This window comes from Andrographis paniculata, unplaced genomic scaffold (assembly GCF_009805555.1).
Source record: "Andrographis paniculata isolate CXL003 unplaced genomic scaffold, ASM980555v1 Contig38END, whole genome shotgun sequence".
NCBI lineage: Eukaryota > Viridiplantae > Streptophyta > Magnoliopsida > Lamiales > Acanthaceae > Andrographis > Andrographis paniculata.
Window position 1 is genome coordinate 960,130 of NW_026137571.1, and position 20,955 is coordinate 981,084.

General features: G+C 28.6%; 3 protein-coding genes across 4 annotated transcripts; 2 read left to right on the forward strand and 1 right to left on the reverse strand.

Moving 5' to 3' along the window:
• The first annotated feature begins 1,413 nt into the window (after positions 1-1,413).
• On the forward strand, positions 1,414-2,185 carry LOC127251006 (uncharacterized). The gene has a single exon (XM_051274525.1). The coding sequence runs from the start codon at positions 1,579-1,581 to the stop codon at positions 2,032-2,034; it is 456 nt and encodes a 151-aa protein (XP_051130482.1). The 5' UTR covers positions 1,414-1,578; the 3' UTR covers positions 2,035-2,185.
• A 5,377-nt stretch (positions 2,186-7,562) lies between these two features.
• Positions 7,563-11,156, forward strand: LOC127251052 (uncharacterized protein At3g17950-like). 2 transcript variants are annotated; one of them, XM_051274608.1, is made up of 5 exons: positions 7,563-7,752; positions 7,904-8,134; positions 9,544-9,752; positions 9,839-9,976; positions 10,665-11,156. In XM_051274608.1, the coding sequence occupies exons 3-5, from the start codon at positions 9,741-9,743 to the stop codon at positions 11,154-11,156; spliced, it is 642 nt and encodes a 213-aa protein (XP_051130565.1). In that variant the 5' UTR covers positions 7,563-7,752; positions 7,904-8,134; positions 9,544-9,740. The 2 variants fall into 2 exon arrangements, with proteins under 2 accessions (XP_051130565.1, XP_051130564.1); XM_051274607.1 differs by having other exon boundaries at positions 7,916-8,134.
• Positions 11,157-11,179: 23 nt separating this feature from the next.
• LOC127251051 (putative E3 ubiquitin-protein ligase XBAT31) lies at positions 11,180-13,526 on the reverse strand. The gene is made up of 8 exons (XM_051274606.1): positions 13,253-13,526; positions 13,101-13,160; positions 12,912-12,983; positions 12,673-12,794; positions 12,450-12,590; positions 12,257-12,364; positions 11,832-12,093; positions 11,180-11,744 (listed from the first exon to the last, which is right to left on the reverse strand). Exons 1-8 carry the CDS (start codon positions 13,430-13,432, stop codon positions 11,370-11,372), a joined length of 1,320 nt encoding a protein of 439 aa, XP_051130563.1. The 5' UTR covers positions 13,433-13,526; the 3' UTR covers positions 11,180-11,369.
• Between the last annotated feature and the right edge of the window lie 7,429 nt (positions 13,527-20,955).

Genomic DNA, 20,955 nt, shown 5'->3' on the forward strand with positions numbered 1-20,955 from the left:
ATGTAATTTGTTTGAAAACGACAAATTGTATAGTAAAAAAAAATATATATTAAAATAATAGAACTTTAAAACTATTTAATGATAAGAGATCACGTCCAACTCAATATTTTATTTTTTTCAGCAGCTACGGTAAAAAAATGTAGTTGATTTACAGTAATTTTATTCTCATTCTAAACTTCAATTCTCATTATAAAAAGTATATTCTCTATGTATTTATCATTTCACATTATTTTATGTAACTTTTTTATATTTATAAATTTCACTCAAACTCTACAAAATAAAATAAAATTATATAGCACTTTTAAAAAATAAAATTACACATTATTTTCAAAAAATAAAATTATATTGTATATCATTTTTTTTTAAAATAAAAAATAAAATTACACAATACACTCCAAAAAAATAAGAAATATACACAAAATATTACAAAATACTCTACTGAAAAAATGGAATGAAGCTACATCAGTAATCTTACAAATAGCTGCAAAAAATTGTAAAATTGTAATACAATGAAGCAAAAAATTATACAAATATAAATATATTTTTAATGTTAAATACAATGACACAAAAGGTAAATGAGCTCCTTAGAGACGGACGAATGGAGTATGATATTTTCAATGATACAACATTTTACCATAATATATTAATTAACGGTTTCTTTCTTTTGTTCCCAAATCCAAGTTTTTATTATTTACACTCTGTGTTTCCGAAAATATACGTTTTTCTCTCACAAAATATCATTTTTTACATTATTTTAATAAAAAAAATAAATCAAATTTTTTTCAAACTCATCAAAAGATATACTTTAAATAAAACAAATATCTTATACTATAATTCGTATTAAAAAATAAATAAATAAACAAGCTACTATATGTTAAAATAAATAGAAAAAAAAACAATCAAACTAATTATGTATTCTTACTTAAAAAAAAAAATCAAATGAAAAGTACCATAAAACATTAAAAAAAAAAAAAAACTATGAAAACCACATATAATATTATTTAATAAAGATGGAAACAAAACAAAGCCAACTTTCTTAATCAACCCTTTATGTTGTTGAAAAAATAGTACAATAGCTTCCAAGACAATCCAAGCATAAAAATAAAATAAATAAAAATAAAAATAAAAATAAAATTTTAAATAAATAAACCATAAAATGTACTTTGTGACATGTAACAGATAAAAACGGGTGGGTGGATTTTGCATGCATGGTCCCCCCACGTGCCAACGCCACGTGCATGGGATGCATCAAAGTGCGTAAAATATTACTTTTTTTCCAGAAAATATCCAGCCGTCCATCCATAAGGTGGGCCCAGAAAATCCAACGGCCCACCCCTCCCAGGACTTCAACGCCCGGGACCGTTACAAGAACCAGGAGCCAGCGGATTTAATACAGCAGGATTATATGAGAGCGTGTGTGTAGGCGCATCGGATCCTTCGTCATTACCACTGTTCCTTCCGCCTCCACCTAATCCATTTTCTCCGACAGTTTTTGTTCTTTTCCGGCGACCTTTTGGAGGCTCCGATGACCGGTAGGTCCGAATCTCCGGTCGAATTCGGTGGTCGGAGCTTTTGACGATGTCTGGAGATGAAACCCCCAAATCTGATCCTCTCCGGGAAGAACAAATTCAGTCGTCGGAATCGGCGTCGGAAATTCCAGAAATTGAGAAAGAAATTAACGCCGCCGCCGGTAAAGTTACAGAGAGTTCGCCAGGAAAGCAAATCGAAGGCGGCGATGGTGGCGGAGACGGAGAGGACGGGTTCAGAACGCCGACGTCGTCGGAGAATAAAATTCCGCCGGTAACCGACTGCCCGCCGGCGCCGCGAAAATCGAAGAACCAATCGTCGAAATTGAAGAGAAAGGCGTCTTCTTCTTCGCCTCCGCCGGCGCCGCCGCAAGCTCGCCGCCGGATTCTCGAATCCGACGCCTCTACGGAGGTGGAATCGATTTTCCGGCCGGATTCCGGTCAGGATGATAGCGTAGAAGATCAACGGCCGGTAGCGAAGAAAGCGAAAACGGACGGCGAGGATTGATCGAGATTAATACATACATATATATACATACATACATACATGGCCTCCATTTGTGGTACGGAAAAAATTAAACGTTATACAGTCACTTCTTTCATTTCATTTCACTTTGTCAAATGTTACAATAATATTATGATTTTTATTATTATTATTATTATTTTTTTAATTTTTATTTTTCATGGGCAGATAGATATTTCTAACGTCTATATTTATAACTGAACATTTTGAAATTAAACTAGGGTTAATTGAACCTACCACGTGTGTCTTGAGCAAACTATGATGATTGCAATTTGCAAGCCAAGAAAATTAGATACAGAAATTTGTGTGTATAGCTTTCTGAAACATCTTTTACATCAAGGGGAAAAAGAAATCCTTTTTAGGTTTCACCTTTTCTGGCTTCTTTTTTTTTACATTTAGAAATTTAGGATGCAGTACGAGTACGATGAATGATATATATATATAAATTTATATATATATATAGAGAGAGAGAGATGGAGAGAGAGAGAGAGAGAGACTGCAGTTTCTACTGCAAAAATATTCTAGTTTGGAATCTTGAAGGATGTTTGCATTGGCTTGGGAATTCGAGAAGACGATCTTACACTTCATAAACATTCGAATTAGATTTTAATGATTCTATGTTTCAAATTAATTTGATTATTTTTTTAATTTTATAAAATACTCCCTTGGTCCTGGATATTTTATCCGATGATAATTTAGGAGGGGTATAATTAGTAAATAATTTAAAATATATTAGTAAAAATAAGATTAAGATTAAGATAGCTAATTAGTATAATTAAAATTTAAAAAAATTATAAATTAAATTTTTTAAAATAATATTAAAGTGTAATTTTTTTCCAAAAAAAGAAAATGACAAAATAAGTGGGACGGACGAAAATGAAAATGTGGATATAAGAAGTGAGATGAAGAGATTAATATTTTGATACAAGTAATATTTTAAGATATAAAAATAAATTGGCAGACATGTGAATTTTTTTTTCAATTGGCAAAATTGTTCATAACTCCCTTGTGGTTTCGAAACTCAGCGTAAATTCCCCCTCTACTTTAAAAATTGCATGACGCCCCTTTATACTTTAAAAAATATTGCATGAAACCACTTTATGGTTTCGAAACTCAACATATATTCTCATTTACTTTAAAATATTGCATGACATTCACTTATACTTTCAAAAATATTGCATAAAACCCCCCGCCATGCAAAACATATAGATATGAAATCATTTTCTTATCACACGAGAAAAGTTTCATGGTAGTGGGGTTTCATGCAACGTTTTTTAAAGTATAAGGGGGTACCATGCAATTTTTAAAGTATATGGGGATTTTATGCTGAATTTTGAAACCACAAGAGAGTTATAAGAAATTTTACCTTTTCAATTTTAATTTTTTTTTTTGTTTTTATTACGTGTTAATGGATACGTGTATTCCGGCGTATCATATGGGTGTCATTTGTGTATCTCCGGCGCAATGAAACCAATTGCGTAAAAAAAAAAATAATTACAAGGCCATTTTATATAAATTTCAGGTATAAAACTAAAATGATAAAACTACTCCCTCCGTCCCATGTAATATTACCGTAGACACCGAAATTTAGATAAAGTATAATTAGTAAGTAATTAAGAAGTGTATTAGTAAAAATAATTATTATTTAGTAAAAATAATTATAGATTAAGATTAAAATAAGTAAATAGTTTAATTAAAATTAAAAAAATTATAAAATTTAAAATTTAAAAATGCGATTAAAGTGCATAATTATATTTCCAAAAATAAAATGGAACAGACAAAAATAGAAAATAGAGACAAATTATGTGGGACGGATGGAGTATTAGTTACAATAATTTTGTAGAAGTATCTTTTATGTCAAGAGGACCACATGTGTAAAAAAAATTCACTTACAAAATTAAAAATATAATTTGCAATTTTATATTCATTTTATTTTTTTACTATTTAACTTTAATAATTTTTTATGAAATAAATTATTATATTTTATAATATATCACATTTAAATTATTATCATTTTATGTTGAATTCGTTTTTTTGTCTTTTTATTTTACAGTTTCATTTTTTACCATTATTTTTTTGTAATTTTATTCTAGGTAACAAATGCACCCAAAAGTCATCTGGACTACTTTTCAATAGCAAGCAATTTATTTTAATTTTGAAATAATTTAACTTTTTTTTTTTTTCTTTTTCAAATTCAAATTCAAATTCATGGGACCAAAATAGAGTTTTAAATTATATTTTATTGTCCCAATTTAAAGTACTATTTTATTATTATTATTATTTTTTTTTATTTCAAAATACTATTTTTATTTTTATTTTTAAAAATACTCTTTTAACATTTATTTAAATTAACGAGGAATCTTAATAGTTATAGCTAACTTTGTTCGGTGCCTTTTTTTATCTCCTAATAAATTAGGTTATGCTTTAAAAAATACTTTTGAAATTTTTTATCAATGATAATTTTTTTAAAAAAATATTATACTCCTCTCGTCCAGCTAGAAAGTATACATATTTTTATTTTGGGACGTCGAATTACAAAGTAAATCCAAAGTAAACATTTATTAAATATCTCAATTTTTTTCCACAAATATCAATACTTTACATCATGTCATTACTTTTACACCAAAAAGTAAGGGCAAAAATGTCATTATATTACTTTTAACTACCCACTGTAATTAAAAATACTATTATTTCTTAAACACCGCGCTAAAAGTAATTGTATGTTTTATGTGTGGACGGAGGGAGTATTAAATATATTTTTTATTTAAAAAATATTCATTCCATCCACGGATAAAGTAAACGTTTACTTTTGGTGCGGTGTTTAAAAAATAATCGTATTTTAATTATAGTGAGTAGTTAAAAGTAGTGTAATGACATTTTTGCCCTTGCTTTTTGGTGTAAAAGTAATCATGTGATGTAAAGTAAGGGTATTTGTGAAAAAAAAAATAAAGTATTTAATGAAATATTTACTTAGTAATTTAACGTCATAAAAATAAAGTAAGTGGACGGAGGGAGTATTATATTAAATATTAAAAATTTATTATTCCCTTATTCTCTTAACAATCTTTCCATTTTTCCATTTTGGTCTGTTCCATAACAAAGTATCAAATTCTTTTTTTAGTAATTGTACTATCTACCTAACATTACAAATACCCTTTCAATTTACAATATATTACACAAATGTCATTTATGATACAATACTAATAAGGTTAATTTAGTTTTTTTTACTTTTATTTCTACTTCATCCCAATATAATACTAATATTTCTAAAACTCCGTGTAAAAAACAAATGAATAATAACACGTGCGACTAGTGATTTTAATTCACCATGTGGAAACTTTTTTTTCTAACTCCGCCGCATCTAATAATGATAAAATATTATTTTGAGCATATTTTCTTTAAGATTTCAACCATAAAAGTTTATATTTTGACTTAAATTGAATCATCATTTTTATTAAAGTTCAGAAACCGTGGATCTTTTATAAAGGGCTCGAATAAAAAGTTAAAAAACTTTAGGGTGTGTTTGGTTCATATTTTTATGAGTTTTGATTTTTTTTATTTTTTTATTTTTATTATTGCCTAGATAAAATAATAGTTTGATCTAATATTTTAAATATAAAATTGATAATATATTTTTATTGAAAACTGTAAATATAGAACGACATAGATATTGTTAGTCTGTCCCATAACAAATTATTCATTTTTTTAATAACCGTACTATTTATATCTAACATTACAAATACTCTTAAACAACTTATAATATATTATTACACAAATACCATTATCTTTATATTACATGATATTAATAAAGTTATTTTAGTTATTTCTACTTTATTCTTACTATATTTCAATATAATACTAATATTTCTAAAATTCTATTTAAAAAACAAACAGATACATAGATATGAAACTGAGAAAATATGAAATTATATAATGCTAACATATATTGAATATTAATGTGTGAGTTATATATTGTGTTGTATAATTTGTTTATGGGAAAAAATTATTTTTGGTCTCAATATAATCAAAATTCATCAATTTTGGTCCCAATATAAAAATATTATCAATTTTGGTTCCAATATAACCAAAACTCATCATTTTTTGTCCTAATATAACCAAAACTCATCATTCTTGGTCAAAATATAAAATTTTTATCAATTTTAGCCCCAATATAGCTAAAACTCATCATTTTTTGTCCCAATATAATCAAATTTTATTTTTTTTGTTCCACCGTCAACAAACCGACGGAAAATGTTGACGTGGACTTGCAAGATTGTGCAATTTCTTCGAATATAAATATAAGGTTTGATTTCTTTCACGTCAACATTTTCCGTCGATTTGTTGACGGTAAGACCAAAAAGATAAGGTTTAATTATATTGGGACAAAAAATGATGAGTTTTGGTTATATTGGGACTAAAATTGATAAAATTTTTATATTTTGACAAAAAATGATGAGTTTTGGTTATATTAGAACATGATAAATTTTGGTTATATTGGAACCAAAATTGATAAAATGTATATATTGAGACCAAAATTAATCAATTTTGAATATATTGGAACTAAAAATAATTTTTTCCCTTTGCTTATTGTGTTGAAATAAAAATATATTATGCTACATCTAATGATTTAATATGTTATCAAAATATATTATATTAAAATGTGTTATCAAATATATGTTACTTTTTTTTTTTAATAAATACGTGCAGATTGAATCAAAACAGCACAACGCTGATCTGATCCAATTAGCATATTAACCAAAGCAGATTAAAAAATAATAATATTTTATTGATCAATAAAAATATGTAATTTAGTTTTAACATTTTTCTTTTAGTACTCTTTATGTATAAATTAATTTTATGTATAATGATACAAAATAATTAAAGTTCGGTTGAAATCGATTTATATATTATATTATTTTAAAAATTAAAATTTAATATAAAATATTATATTTTATTATGGATGTAATTTTTTATATCTCATATATATATATATAATCTCAAACCTAAATAAACACACCATATGAATATGCTCATTTAGATGAATATGCTCATTTAGAGTTTTTACATATATAATTTCCAAAATATATTAATAAAAATACAATAAATATATATATATATATATTAAAAATAAATAAGCAGTAAAATAAAAACACATAAATTTATCTTATTTTTTAGGATGAAACAACTAAAAAATTATAAATATTAATAAACACGTTCTATGAATCTCAATAAAATATATATTCAATTTGCATATTATATCATAAAAATATATTACATATAACTCAACTCTATATATATAATTAATATAAATTATTAAAAAATAATATATATATATTTATATTTATTCAAAAGAAACAAGTAGGGCATAAATACTCCGCGATTTGTGGGTCGTTGTCATATTAATGGGCCATATGTGCAGTGGCCCAATGTAAAATCCTTTGGCCCATTATTAAAGATCCAATAGACATGATGCGACGCCGTTTTGGGCCCCCTCTTTCTTCGCGCTTGAGCTCTACTCGCCGATCGATCGCCGCCCGGCATTCGCAAAAATTAGTGCCGCCGCCGCGGCCGATGGTTATTGGGAATGCCGATGGGGAGTTTGTTTCGTCTACCATTACGCCTCGAAAATTGGTACCGAGCGATGGTAACTATTGTGAATTTGCAATTTCTGACCGAGGAGGCGGCTAAGAATCGGATGATCGAGTATGATTTCATGCTGTTTGAAATGTTTTGTGAATCTGTAGAGATTTATCTCACACGTATTTGAGATTATTTATCGTTCAAGCTCTAATCGGTTTCACGTACGTATGTAAAATTGTGATTAATCAATTGATCTTAATTGCTTGTTTGTTAGTGGATTTTTCAGGGCGATCGGTTTGATTATGGAATTACAGTTTGGAATTGCTTTGAATTGTTGAGAGGTGTAGCGAGGCTATGGGAGATGAGTTATCTGCTAATTCCTATTCCATATTTTCTGGACTTAGTTTAGCGTAATTATGGAGAGTCCATTGAAAGAACACTTGATTCCATTACCAGTAATAGAAGATTGTGCATTATGAACGTTCATGGTGAAAAATGTTATAAGGTGCGTTTGCTTTTCAGCGACTTCAAGCTGTTTCAGAGATTCAATTCAATTCAATTCAATGTGAACATAGACTTGTATCGTGTTTGCAAGCACAAATTAGATGTTACCATATAGTTATCACTGCCCTTTTTTCTTTTTATGCGAAACTAGTTTTAGTGTCTTCATCTTTGATGTTTTGGTGTTAATAAGAATGTCAATGTGTGATCTTCTTCTGAATAGATTAATTTCTTGGTAGGAATCCTGCTAAAATGTGTAGTATTTGTTTGGAATTGCTGATTAAGCATATTGGGATAAGATAAGGTTTGGCGTTCATGTACAAAATCGAACTCAACTGATTATGCATATTCACTATTGCCACATTGAAGAAGGTTTTAGAGTTTTATAGAAACCAAGTACAGCTTCTATGTGCTTAGAACAGAGCTGAAAAATTTGTTAGCACCTTAGGCTAGATGAATTAGTACTCCAACTAAGACAAGTTTCGATTATTCAACCTGCAAGATAGCAATATGTTGGTGGGATTAGAGAGAAGGAAACTTTTGATGACAAGGGATTTAGAGCTTGTTGATTTTTATTCAATTTAAGCTGCTAGCTGGAAATTTGGTTCTTACTTTTGCATGGCCCTTTTTAGCACATTGAAAGAGAAGTTTCATTATATGTTTGACAATTTAGACCTTGTCATTTTCGTAATCCATTGCATTGCATTGCATTTATTTAGAATTTGAAACACAGTTTTCTGATTTCTGTGGTAATTCATGGGTTGGAGATAAAGTGGGATTTTGTCTGGGAATCTTGTGTGATGGTGTCTATCATCTGAGTGGACCTCCACAAATTATGGCTTCTGTACTCTCTTTCCTTACTCATTGATGCACCGACACTGCAGCTCTATTTTAACTTTTATCCAATTTTGAGTGTAGAGTTCATATCTCGTAAAAAGCCTTGGCAACCTTGCTTGGAAGCCATTCTTTAATTGGGAATTAAATTCTGATTCCTAGTTTTCATGAAATGCACATGAATGAACCCTTTCTGTATTCATTGTTATAGATCGTACTAGAAAGCTTGCAGCAGGTACAATAATGGAATCCTTGCTTAGGTTTTCTACTTCTAACCCTACAAATAAAAGACCCCCTTCTTGTAATTTTGGCTTCAATGCAATACCACTACAGTCCTTTCACTTTTTTCTCTTTGCAGGCCCCATAGTCTGAATATTTGCCCACCACCCCCCCCCCCCCCCCCCCCCCCGTCTACTTGATGACAATCCAACCCACATCCCACTTACCTACTTAATTCTTGACAAATCCCACAAATAAATTCTATCCTTTGCTAAATCACAAGATTAAATTTTTTTTGGTCTTTTTATACGCATATTGTGGATACTGACAGCTCCTCTTTTGTTTAATCGAAAAAAACAGAGTAAAAAACTCTGTTAGAGTCAGGCTCTCTCACCATTTCTTTACTGGGAAAGAGAAAGCAATGATGCAGCAGGCAATGTCTTCTCCCAAATGAGGTCACCTCCTAAGACTTCCCCACTTCGTGTAATACTTAATACCCTTTTTAAAAGCTTCAGTGGCCATTAGCCTTCCATAGCTGCTGCGCTCAAATCAAGGAAATGGCTCAACAGGTAGGTATTTATACAATCTTTGTGTGCTTTCGATTAAATCTTTGGGAGCAATTGATTGCAAATTTTATTTGCTTTTGATATTGCAGGAAGAGGGGTGGCCATTGGGGCTGAATCTGAGAGCTGGAATGGTGAGGAATCGTGACCCCAATGGCTCAATCTCGTTCAACACTCTACTCACTGGTTCTATTTCTTCCTCGGATTCGTCTTCTGATCTTGACACTGAGGTCATTTTCTTTCTCGGTTTCCCCCCAAATCGAATAATTTCTAATTTTTTTTGTCGTCGCTCTCTCTATTAGTTTGATTCCCAATTCAATTGCTGCTGCTGATTTGTGTATGTATTGTTGTTGGCATTTCATTCGTTCTGGTGATTTGGTAAGAAACCATTTGAATAGGAATACGTGATATTGTTAGGGATTTACAGGTAAAAAAGAGCCCCCCACCCCCCTCCCCCCCCCCTTCCAAAAAAAAGAAAGAAACCATTTCATGTTAGTTAAACAGAACATTCTAAGTCCCATCAAGAATGAAACTAGCTGTTACTGATGATGGATTCTTGCATCAAGAAAGGCTGTAATGGGAGACATTTGTCTGAAAAGTTGGTCTCTATTCTTTATGCATGCTCCATGTTTGATGGCTTTCTATGTCAGTCTTTGAGGTGAGGCTGCTCTGTGTGTTCGAAAAAAAAAAATGTTCCCAACCACCACTTTTTACTTCTTTCTTTCCTTTCCCACATGATATTGTTTGTCATTCCTTCTTGCTTTCACATTGCCCTTTCTTGCATTCATTTATTTGAAATTAAGAACTCTTAGTTATCATGTTGAAGAAAAAATGGCCATTTGATCAAAATTCAACAAGAAAGATGACATTTTGTTGTCGATTAGAATTGCTATTGAGTAAATGCAGCTTCTTTTGTAGTCGACGGGCTCATTCTTCCACGACAAGAGCATTACCTTAGGGAGCCTTATCGGCGTCTCAAGCCTTCTCGAACTGTCTCGAAGATCAGGAAGAGGACGAGCATCCGAGCCCGCAAGAACCAAGAAGAGCTACAAGACGAAACCGTGGTTCTTGTCATTGTGCTCGAGGCTAACCACCGATGCCGTGAGCATCAACACCGCCGCCCCGTCTCTCGGTCACTTCCTCGAAGCAGAAAGAAGAGCTGCCGAAAGTTGCAGAAGAAGCCCGACCCCGAACACTTATGGCCCCGATGATTTCTCCCGCCCGAATTCTTCTAATTCGTTGTTCGTTGCAGGTCAGGTTGCTCCTCCTCATACAGCGGCGGCACCACCACCTTCTCCTCCTCCCGACACCACCGGAGAAATGGTTCTAAGTAGGGACTTGCTTATACATGAGAATGGTGATGACCCTCCATTGATCCTCTCATGTTTGTGTGGAAATCTCACTTATTGATTCAGAAAAAGACCTAATAAGGATGATGATGATGATGAACCTCTTCATACTCTCCCCATTTATATCATCTTTGGTACAAAATGAATTGAGTTTTCACTCGATTCAAACATATATATATTAGTTTCGACGACAACGAGGAGCTCGTTCGAGGCTATATGGTTGCGACAATCTCCATCCGATCGAAAGGTGAGTTGATGTCTTATATGTCTTATACTAGGGCTTGTCAAATTCGTCGTTGAGATCAACCTTTCCCGAACTGCGTCCGAGTCTTCCAAACGAAGCCCCGATTGTCGACAAGCTCTTGAAGTTGCTATCGCTGCATTCCCCGGGGTTGATCGATTTCCTCGCCTTCCTCGGCTTGGACTCCGCCTCGATTTCCGCGCCAGCTCGGCTCTCGGCGACGACCAACTGCGTGATGCTGCTGCGACAAAACGGGCAGACCGGAGTTTTACCGGCGCTCGAAGCGTTCGGTTTGCTGTGGCAGCACAGAGCCAGAACGCAAAGAGCACACATTTGATGCCCGCATCGTCGAACCTCGATCGTGCATGCCTGGTCGAAGCAAATGCAGCACAGCTCGGGTTCGCTACCCTGTCGATCGATAAAATACGCAATGCAACGTCAATTTTATGATACCGTAAGCTTCTATTCGATTTTATCGACTTAGCAATTTTATACCTCTGATTCATCGTCGTCGTCGTCAGCAACGCACGGGTTTGGAATCGGTTGCGTCGAGCAAGGGTTGTCCAACAAGATTGCCTTTTCCCTCTTTTTATTCGCGTCGATTAGCGCCGACTCGAGCAACGCTTTCGCTTCGGGGCTTAGCTCGCTAATAAACTTCAACGGCGACGGCCACGTCAGCGGCTCCGGCGCCAACGGGTTAAGCAACGCCGCACACGCCTCGTGCTTGTGCTTCACGGCAACCAAGTACGGTATTTTCCTACGCCACATCAAAACGAAATTAAGCAAAATTGATACAGAAAGTTACTGCTGATGAATAGTATCAAAAAGTTTCAAAAGTATCCGCGGTAAATCGAAATTAGCAAAATCGATAAAGAAAGTTACTACTGATAAATAGTTTCAAAAGTATCTGCGTAAATCACCCCGACGAATCTCGTTGAAGTCGATCAGCGCCCCAAGCGAGCAATTCCCGGACACAATCCAACGATCCTCCCCGAGCCGCAAGATGAAGCGGCGTACTCCCAGGATATCTACAACATTAAACATACATTTGCCACATTACCGCCGAACATCGAAATCCAACTAACTTCGACAAAAATAACCAACAACGAATACCTATATCCACCGGTGGACGCGCAAACAAGTGCCCCGTTGCTTAACAATATCCGGACGCAGCCGGAAAACCTCTGACGGGCCGCCAAATGCAGCGGTGTCGCGCCACTCCCGTCCCGTATATTCACAAACCTTGAGAACCCCCTGCAATAACATGAATTAAGCACAATAATAATACCCGAATAATCGATTTCGACCAATTCCAAAAACAGATAAAAATGGCTACCAAGATTGAGCAACTGGATTAGAATTAGCTGCAGAAAGTATCATTTGAAGGCAATCTGAATGACCATAGTAAGCTGCATAGTGCAGACAAGTTCTTCCACACAATGTATCAAACAACAATATCTGAAGAAGAAAAATCAAATTTTGCCAACAATTCTGTATCAGATTCAGAAATATATTCTAAAAATTGAAATAATCGGTCAAAATTATATATATATATATGTATGTATGTATGTATACATTAGCTCCTGATTGAATCAGTTTCTCCACACAGGCGAGCTTGCCGTGCATTGCAGCTAACATTAATGGAGTCTGAACACACCAAAAAATCCCCAAATTGAAAAATTAGGTCAAGAAGATTGCGCCTTGAATTAAATCTTGATCAGATTGAATGAATGAATTTCAATTTTAGGGTATTTAATTTTCTACCTGTTTTCTTCGATTCAATACATCTGGATTGCCACACCGATCTAAAAGCATAGAAAGCACCTAACATTCGAAATTAATAAATAAGTAATTTTTTCAAAATTGGTCATGAGAGAGTAGTAATGGTGGAAGCAAGGAGATCAGTGAAAATGGACCCCGATCTGGCCGTTGGCGGCGGCCACGTGGAGGGCGGAGAGCCGTCCGTGGAGGGTTCTCAATGTGAGGAGCTTAGGGTCTTCATCCGCCATTGTTGCGACTGTGTGAAGCTCCCCATTCTGGACTGCGCTGAAGAGGTCGTTCTCGTGGGATTCTCTGCAACTGAAGCCCTGACCCATGCTCCCGGCGGAGGGGCCACCCACCACGGCGGCGGAGGGGTGGTGGGGGTGGGGAAGTGGGAAAATGTTGGTGGAGGAGGAAGAAGGGGACAGAAGGGACAGTAAAGGTGGAGGAGGAGATATTGGAGTTCGGACTGCCCGCCGGAAATTCGGGCAGCGGACTGTTGGCGTTAGGTGGGTCTTCGGGCAGCTTTTGGATTTCGTTTTCGGGCAATTGATTTTTGGTGTTTTTTTTTTAATAATAATAATAATTTGAGAATTGTAGGTTATTTATTGAATACAGAATTGATTTCTTTGCAAGATTCCTTTGTGTACTGTGGAATTTCAGAGTGTGTTTGGTTTGCATTATTTGAAATAAAAGTTTACTTGTATTTATTTTTTATTACTCATAAATTTAGAATAATGATATCCACAAGAATATTTTAAAAAAATAATATTTTATTTAAAAATATTTTAAAAAATTTAGTTAGAAATTTAGAAAAAGAATGAAAGATGAGATAATAAAGATCATCATATTTATTGTAAGCAAGTGTCGTTGATTTGATGACTTTGTCAAAATTAGTAATAAATTAAATTTGGCATAATCATACTTCCTCCGTCAGTCTTGTTTACTATTTTTTTTTTCTGTTTCAAAACAATAGTCTTATTTTATAAGTAAACATATCACAATAAAACTATCCCTATTTTTTTTTTATTACACAATTGTCACTGCCTTTTATACTAATAGACTCACAGAGGCAAAAAAAAGTTTTTTTATCTATACTTTTTACCGACTACCAATATAATATCAATATTTCTTAAATTTCATATCCAACTTCTGAAACGGAGAGAGTATTTTATAAAAATACTATGAAATTTTATATAATTTCTAAATCACAAAGAAATAGTGTAGATTTTCGAAATTACAAATAAATAATAAACAAGTGGGATAAAATAATATATGTTGAAAATTGAGTTTTTTTTTTTAAAAAAAAACTATAAAATTCAATACTCGAAAATCATAACAACCAAAACTTGAATCATAAATGTTTTATATACACAAAAGTAAAGTTTCACATTAATTTTTTGACCTTTTTTTCCTTACAATTGTCGACAAAAAGTAAAATTTTATTCTAGTTTACATTGTGATGCCCATAACTTTCCATGTTTTTGTGAAATCGAATTGATATTTTTTTTAGGATGATATATAAAAAATTATATAGTTAATATAAAAATAATAAATATGTATAATATATTAAATTTTTTGAAAAAAAAAAAAGAAAAAAAACACCCAAGAATTCTACAATCAATCCTACCATATATATTTGTAAATTTACTTTACATTAATATCTAATGATTAGTTTTTTGAAAAATATTGTATTCACTATCACAAAAATATTATTTTTCCAACGGTTAAAATTATTGTGTAAAATATATTTATTTTTGTGATAATTTTAATAATTTTTTGCGGAAGTAGTTCTACATTAAATTTTTTGTGCTAATTATAATTATAGCAGAAGATTGCAATGAATTATTGCATGAAGTTGCAACGAAAAATATAAAAATGCAATATTTTTATGGTATAAATATTTGTTGTGAAAATTAAGGACAATAAAATTGTATATTTTATTTTTCTTGTAATTATAGTATTATATCGTAATAATATATTCAACTGCGTCAAATATTTCACAATATTTAAACATTTTCTAGTAGTAATTGAAATTTTTTTATTTATAAAAAATATCACATTTAATATAAATCGAACAATAATAAGCACAATTAGAACATTTTTACAACAAACTACATGCTTTTATTTAACAATTCATGTATTGTTTATTTATATCGTGACCCAAACATTCCAACAGGCGTTCAAAACGGAACTCTAAACTCGACAGTTGTGTGAAAATTTGAAATCAAATTTTTTTCATCTGAGTTACAGGTATTCATTTTGTTATTTTTGTCTGTCTATATCAAAGTATTTTTTTCATTATTTAAGTAAAAGTTCCTCCAAATTAAATAATAATAAAAAAATATTCTTTCCTTATTGTCTTTATTTTGTAATTTCAATAATGCCAGGAGTAAAATAAGTTTTATATTCCATCAGAAAGATTATCATTTTATATTTTCGTTCATTTCAAAACAAAATTTTTATTTTCTAATTTAGTAATTGTACTACCCACCTAATATAAATAAATATTCTTTCAACTTACAATATATTACACAAATGTCATTACTTTTATATTACACTATACTAATAGGGGGTATTTTTGTCTTTTTTACTACAATCCAATATAATATTAATATTAAAAAATCTATGTAAAGAAACAAATATCACTCTTCTAATGGGATGAAGAGAATATTATTTATTATACAGTAAAAAATTATTATTATTGAAGAAAAAATATCATATTAAAATAATATTTAAATCAAAATAAAAAGAATCCCTAAAATTTTCTACTTTTTGTTTGAAATTTCATTCAAAATTTTCGAATTGCTGTACATTATTTTCCATTAAGTTAATATAACAATTATTTGCAATTATTTACTTTAGAAAAGTTTTTGAAGAAATACAAATTTTTACTATTAAGGAATCAGATATGATTGCCTCTTCGATAAAATTAATTAATTAATTGCACTTTGTCAAAAATCCTCTTTTATTGTGCTACTGTCAGATATATATATATATAATACTTATCCGACTTGCTAATAAATTGTTAAATACTTCATCCTCCATGAATATGTTTTAATTGAGTTGGACACGAGATTTAAAGTAAAAAAAATATGAGTAAAATTTTTTTTATCCTTATAAATATATTAGTGTAAAATATAGTGACAATTGTATAATAAAAATAAAAAATAATGATAATTTTATTGTGATATAATTATTTATGAAAATAAGACTATTGTAATAAAACAGGAGGAATACAAATAAGTTGAAAAAAACAAACTTAACAAATCCTATATATAAGTATCAATGACAATCAATGAAAAAAACCTTTTTCCTGTTATAATAAGAAAATAAAAAAAGTTCAATTTTTTTTTTACTTAGAAAAAATATTTTTTTTGTTTTATATAAAAAAAATATAAAATTAAATGACATAATAAATAATATTCCCGCCCGCTATAGATGAACAATTTTTTTATCTGTTCCATAAAAGATGATCAATTTCTAATTTTTAGTAAATTTATTAATTTTAAATATATTTTAACAAGTATTAATCAATTTAATTAAAATTTTAATTTCTTATAAGTAATGTCTATTCAAAATTTTTTTCTTTTTATATTTCTTTCCAATAAATAAATATTTTTATGTATATTTAATTTTTTCAATTTTTTTTTATAAAATTAGTTTTAGTTTAATTATAAATAAATAAATAAACATATATTTTTGTTATTCATTTGTACTATATAAAATTTGATTGTCTAAAAAAATGATATCTATATTATATATATTTTTTTGATATATAATTACAAAAATATTTAAAAATACCAACTATACTATTCATATGAAAAATAATAAAAGAATATAATAACTATTTAAAATACCTTAGCTCTAATAAAAGAACTCATCTTTTATCAAAAAAATGTATTTTTATTAAACATTATATCAAATAAATAATATTTCATCCGTTATAATTCAAAGTATTATTTTTACTATTTTTATCTGTCCCATTTTAAATTTTTTTTTGAAAAAATAATTATACACTAATATCAAAATATCTTTAATTTTTACTTAAATTACAAATATACTGTTACAAATAAATTTATTTCATACATAAAATCAAATGGCCAAAATGTCAAAAATTCTTATATATTTTCACTACCAGATAAAATATTATTATTTCTTAATACTACAAAATTTCAAAAAGACCTTTTGAAATGGATTGGAGATAGTACTTCCATAATAAAATACATATTTTTTTAATAACGATAATAGTATCATTACAAGTTACAATATATTACATTAATATTATTATTTTTATATTATATAATACTAATAAAAGTATTTTAGTCATTTATAATTTATTTTTATTATATATTAATATACGTTAAAGTATGTAAAAAAAACAATAGATACTTAGGGTGTGTTTGTTTGGAGGATTTGATTAGATTTTCACTATTCATTCCATTTTTTTTCCCCAAAAATATCAAATCAAACACCTATTTTTCATTTTTTATATTATAGTAAAAATCAATTTTACATTTAAAATATTACATCAACACCTATTTATATCACATCATACAACTATTCAAATACAAAATTTTTATTATTTAAATTCCAACTCAAAATCCAAAACCCCAAACAAACACACCCTTATTTAATGCAACGAGGGAGTATATAAGATTTTTAAATTTTAATTAATTTATTTATTTATGCAGACTGTGAAAATAAAAATTGAAAATCTGCAAAGACATGACGTGTGATTGGACTTGGACATTTTCGAAATATCAACACGCTTCCGTCTTTTCAGACAGTTACTGACTCACTCGCTCACTCTCACAATAAATTTCCTAATATATATATATATATATCATGTACTCCCTCGATCTTTCTTATAGTAAAAAAAATATAAAAGTGAAATAATTTTTTATTTAAAAAAATAAAAATATTTTTCGATAACAATTCAAAAAAAAGTAAACATAAATTTGAATGACAAAGAAAATATTTTATTTATATTATAAATAAAATAATTTAAATAAAATATAATTAATAAATAATTTTAAAATATATTAATAAAAATAATTATAAATTAAATTTAAAACAATAAAATAATTTAATTAAAATTAAAAAAATAATAAATTATAAAAATTAATGTGATTAAAATATACAGTCATTTTTTAGAAAAATAAAAAAACAAAGTATGTTAGAAATGCAAAAATAAAAAAAAAAATATGTGGGATGGAGAAAATATTATTTTTTATTATTTATTACTTGCGGTTTTATGGTATGTTTATTTGTGAGATTTTGATTTTGATTTTTTGGTTTTGAATAGTAAAATTTTGAATTGAAATAAATTTTTAATGTAATATAAATATATATTGATGTGATATTTTAAATATAAAATTAAAATTTTAGTGAAATGTAATAAATAAAAAATAAGTATTTGATTTGATATTTTTGAAAAAAAAATTAATTAAAATAATAAAATTATAATCAAAGTTTCACAAGTAAACACAGTCTTAATTTTTATACTCATTTTTATTAAATTGTTTAAATAACACAAAATATTTATTCATGTTTAAACAATTAATTAAATACTAGTTCATGTTCAGTTTTAATTTCAAAATTACCATTAGTAACTAAACTTTCATTAAAATTTACTCTATTCTTATATTTGAAAAAAAAAATATATTTAATTAATATTTTTAATTAAACATTTATTTATAACAAATTCAACTAGTTTTATTATATTCTTTTCTTTTCATTTTTTTAATTAATAATTAAATTTTGAAAAATACCTACAACTATCTTTTTATTTATTTTTATTTCTTTAATAAAATAATAACTTTTTAAATTCTCGTGCCCTAATGGATTAAATATGGTGGAATGAGGGAGTATTATTTATTTATTTATTTTATATAAAATATTAAATTTTATTAATACTATGTAATTTAAATTTAAAATTTATTTTCAACCAAAATCAAATAAATCCAAATGACTATATCAAAACCTTTCATAAAGCCCACTAAGTTTGGGCCTATTACCTAGTTGGGTTGAAATATTAAAAATTCATAATCAGTTAATGGACTATTTGTAAGCCCACAGTGACTTTGTATTTATTATTATTATTATTACCAATTGGACGTTATGTTTGAAGCCCTACTCTTGCAATTAAATAAATACTCCATTCGTCTCGGAACAAGGGTGACGTTTGCTTTTTACACGTAAATTTTCTAATATTAGTATTATAATGGATTGTAGTAAAAATGACAAAAATATCCCCAGTAGTATTGTGTAATATAAAAGTAATGACATTTGTGTAATATAGTGTAAGTTAGAAACAATATTTATTATGTTAGGTAGGTAGTACAATTAGAAAATGACAACCTTTCAATGAGACGGAGGGAGTATACTAATTAATTGTTTTAATTGTGATTAATAAAAAATAATTTTATAATGTCCCAAGATAATGGTCTCGTTTTGCCATTTTTGTCCGTCTTTAGACAATAGTTTCATTTATATTTTTAGTAACTAATTTCTTACATTTTTAAAAACTATCCCTATTTTTTCATAATAATTACATAAAACAATTATATTCTAGTATTTTAGAAACACTTTTACAATCACTATCAATATAATAATATTATTGGTTAGTTCTCGTATCAATTTCAAATGTCCCTATTGTTTTGGGACGAAAATAATATATATATTAACTAAATATCTATATATTTGATAAAAATATAAAAATAAATTACTATAGATACGTCTATAGCCGCCAAAATGGATTGACGGGGCGGATTAACCCACAATATACTATAATTTTCAAATAAGCAGGTTATTTGTGGATCAATCCACAGCGAATTAAGATTTAAGTAGTTTAACCCAACCTCCGGCGAGTGGCAAGCCGAATGAGCCAACCGACGGGCTTTGAAAAATATTAAAAAGATTACTATATTCTATTTATTTAATATAAAAAACAGTTATATTTTAAAGTTTAAATACTAAATATTTCAAAACAAATAGTATGTAATACTCCCTCTGTCTTATATCTATATATCTATTTGTTTTTTTGCATTAAATTTTAGAAATATTAGTATTATATTGGAATAAAGTAGAAATAAAAATAAAAAGACTAAATTAACCCTATTAGTATTGTATGATATAAATGTAATGACATTTGTATAATATATTGTAAATTGGAAGAATATTTGTAATGCTAAGTAGATGATACAATTACTAAAAAAGAAAATAGATACTTTGTTATGGGACAGACTAAAATAGACAAATTGATAGATTGTTACGGAGAGAACTATTTGATTTAATACTCCCTCCCCTTACATTACCTCTTTGGTTAAGGATACAATATTTTAAATATTTTTAAATTCATAAGTTATTAATAATAAATTATTATATTAATTTATAATTTTTTATATGAATATCATTGTTGATATTTTAAATATTTTTTACATTATATCTCAATAAAATATATATAATATGAATATTATTACGTAGATAATATAATTTTATATAATATAAATAAATAAAAAAAATTATTTATTTATTTATAATTAACTTAAAACTAAATTTATATAGAATTTAGAGTTTTAAATATAAATAAACATATTTGTTTATTAAAGAGAGATAGAAACAAAAAATTTTTGTTAAATATATTTAAGATAAATAAATTTACTAAAAATATAAAAATAAATCATATTTTATGAAACAAACAAAAGAATGAATTATCAGTAACGGAATAATGAAGTATATAATATTATATATTAATATCATATTTTTAAAATAAAATTAAAAATAAATATTTATTTTGATATCTTAAAGATATTATTATTTTTAATAAATAATAAAATCAAATAAAAAACCTATA

What these genes read in the sequence shown, in the direction of transcription:
- LOC127251051 (XM_051274606.1), bottom strand. Translation starts at nt 13,432, where the DNA reads ATGGGTCAGGGCTTCAGTTGCAGAGAATCCCACGAGAACGACCTCTTC. An exon ending in CCGCCAACGGCCAGATCGGG is followed by an intron (nt 13,161 to 13,252) that starts GTCCATTTTCAC and finishes TTCGAATGTTAG; the next exon opens with GTGCTTTCTATGCTTTTAGA. An exon ending in CTTCAACGAGATTCGTCGGG is followed by an intron (nt 12,094 to 12,256) that starts GTGATTTACGCA and finishes GATGTGGCGTAG; the next exon opens with GAAAATACCGTACTTGGTTG.
- LOC127251052 (XM_051274608.1), top strand. An exon ending in CTTCTGATCTTGACACTGAG is followed by an intron (nt 9,977 to 10,664) that starts GTCATTTTCTTT and finishes CTTCTTTTGTAG; the next exon opens with TCGACGGGCTCATTCTTCCA.
- LOC127251006 (XM_051274525.1), top strand. Translation starts at nt 1,579, where the DNA reads ATGTCTGGAGATGAAACCCCCAAATCTGATCCTCTCCGGGAAGAACAA.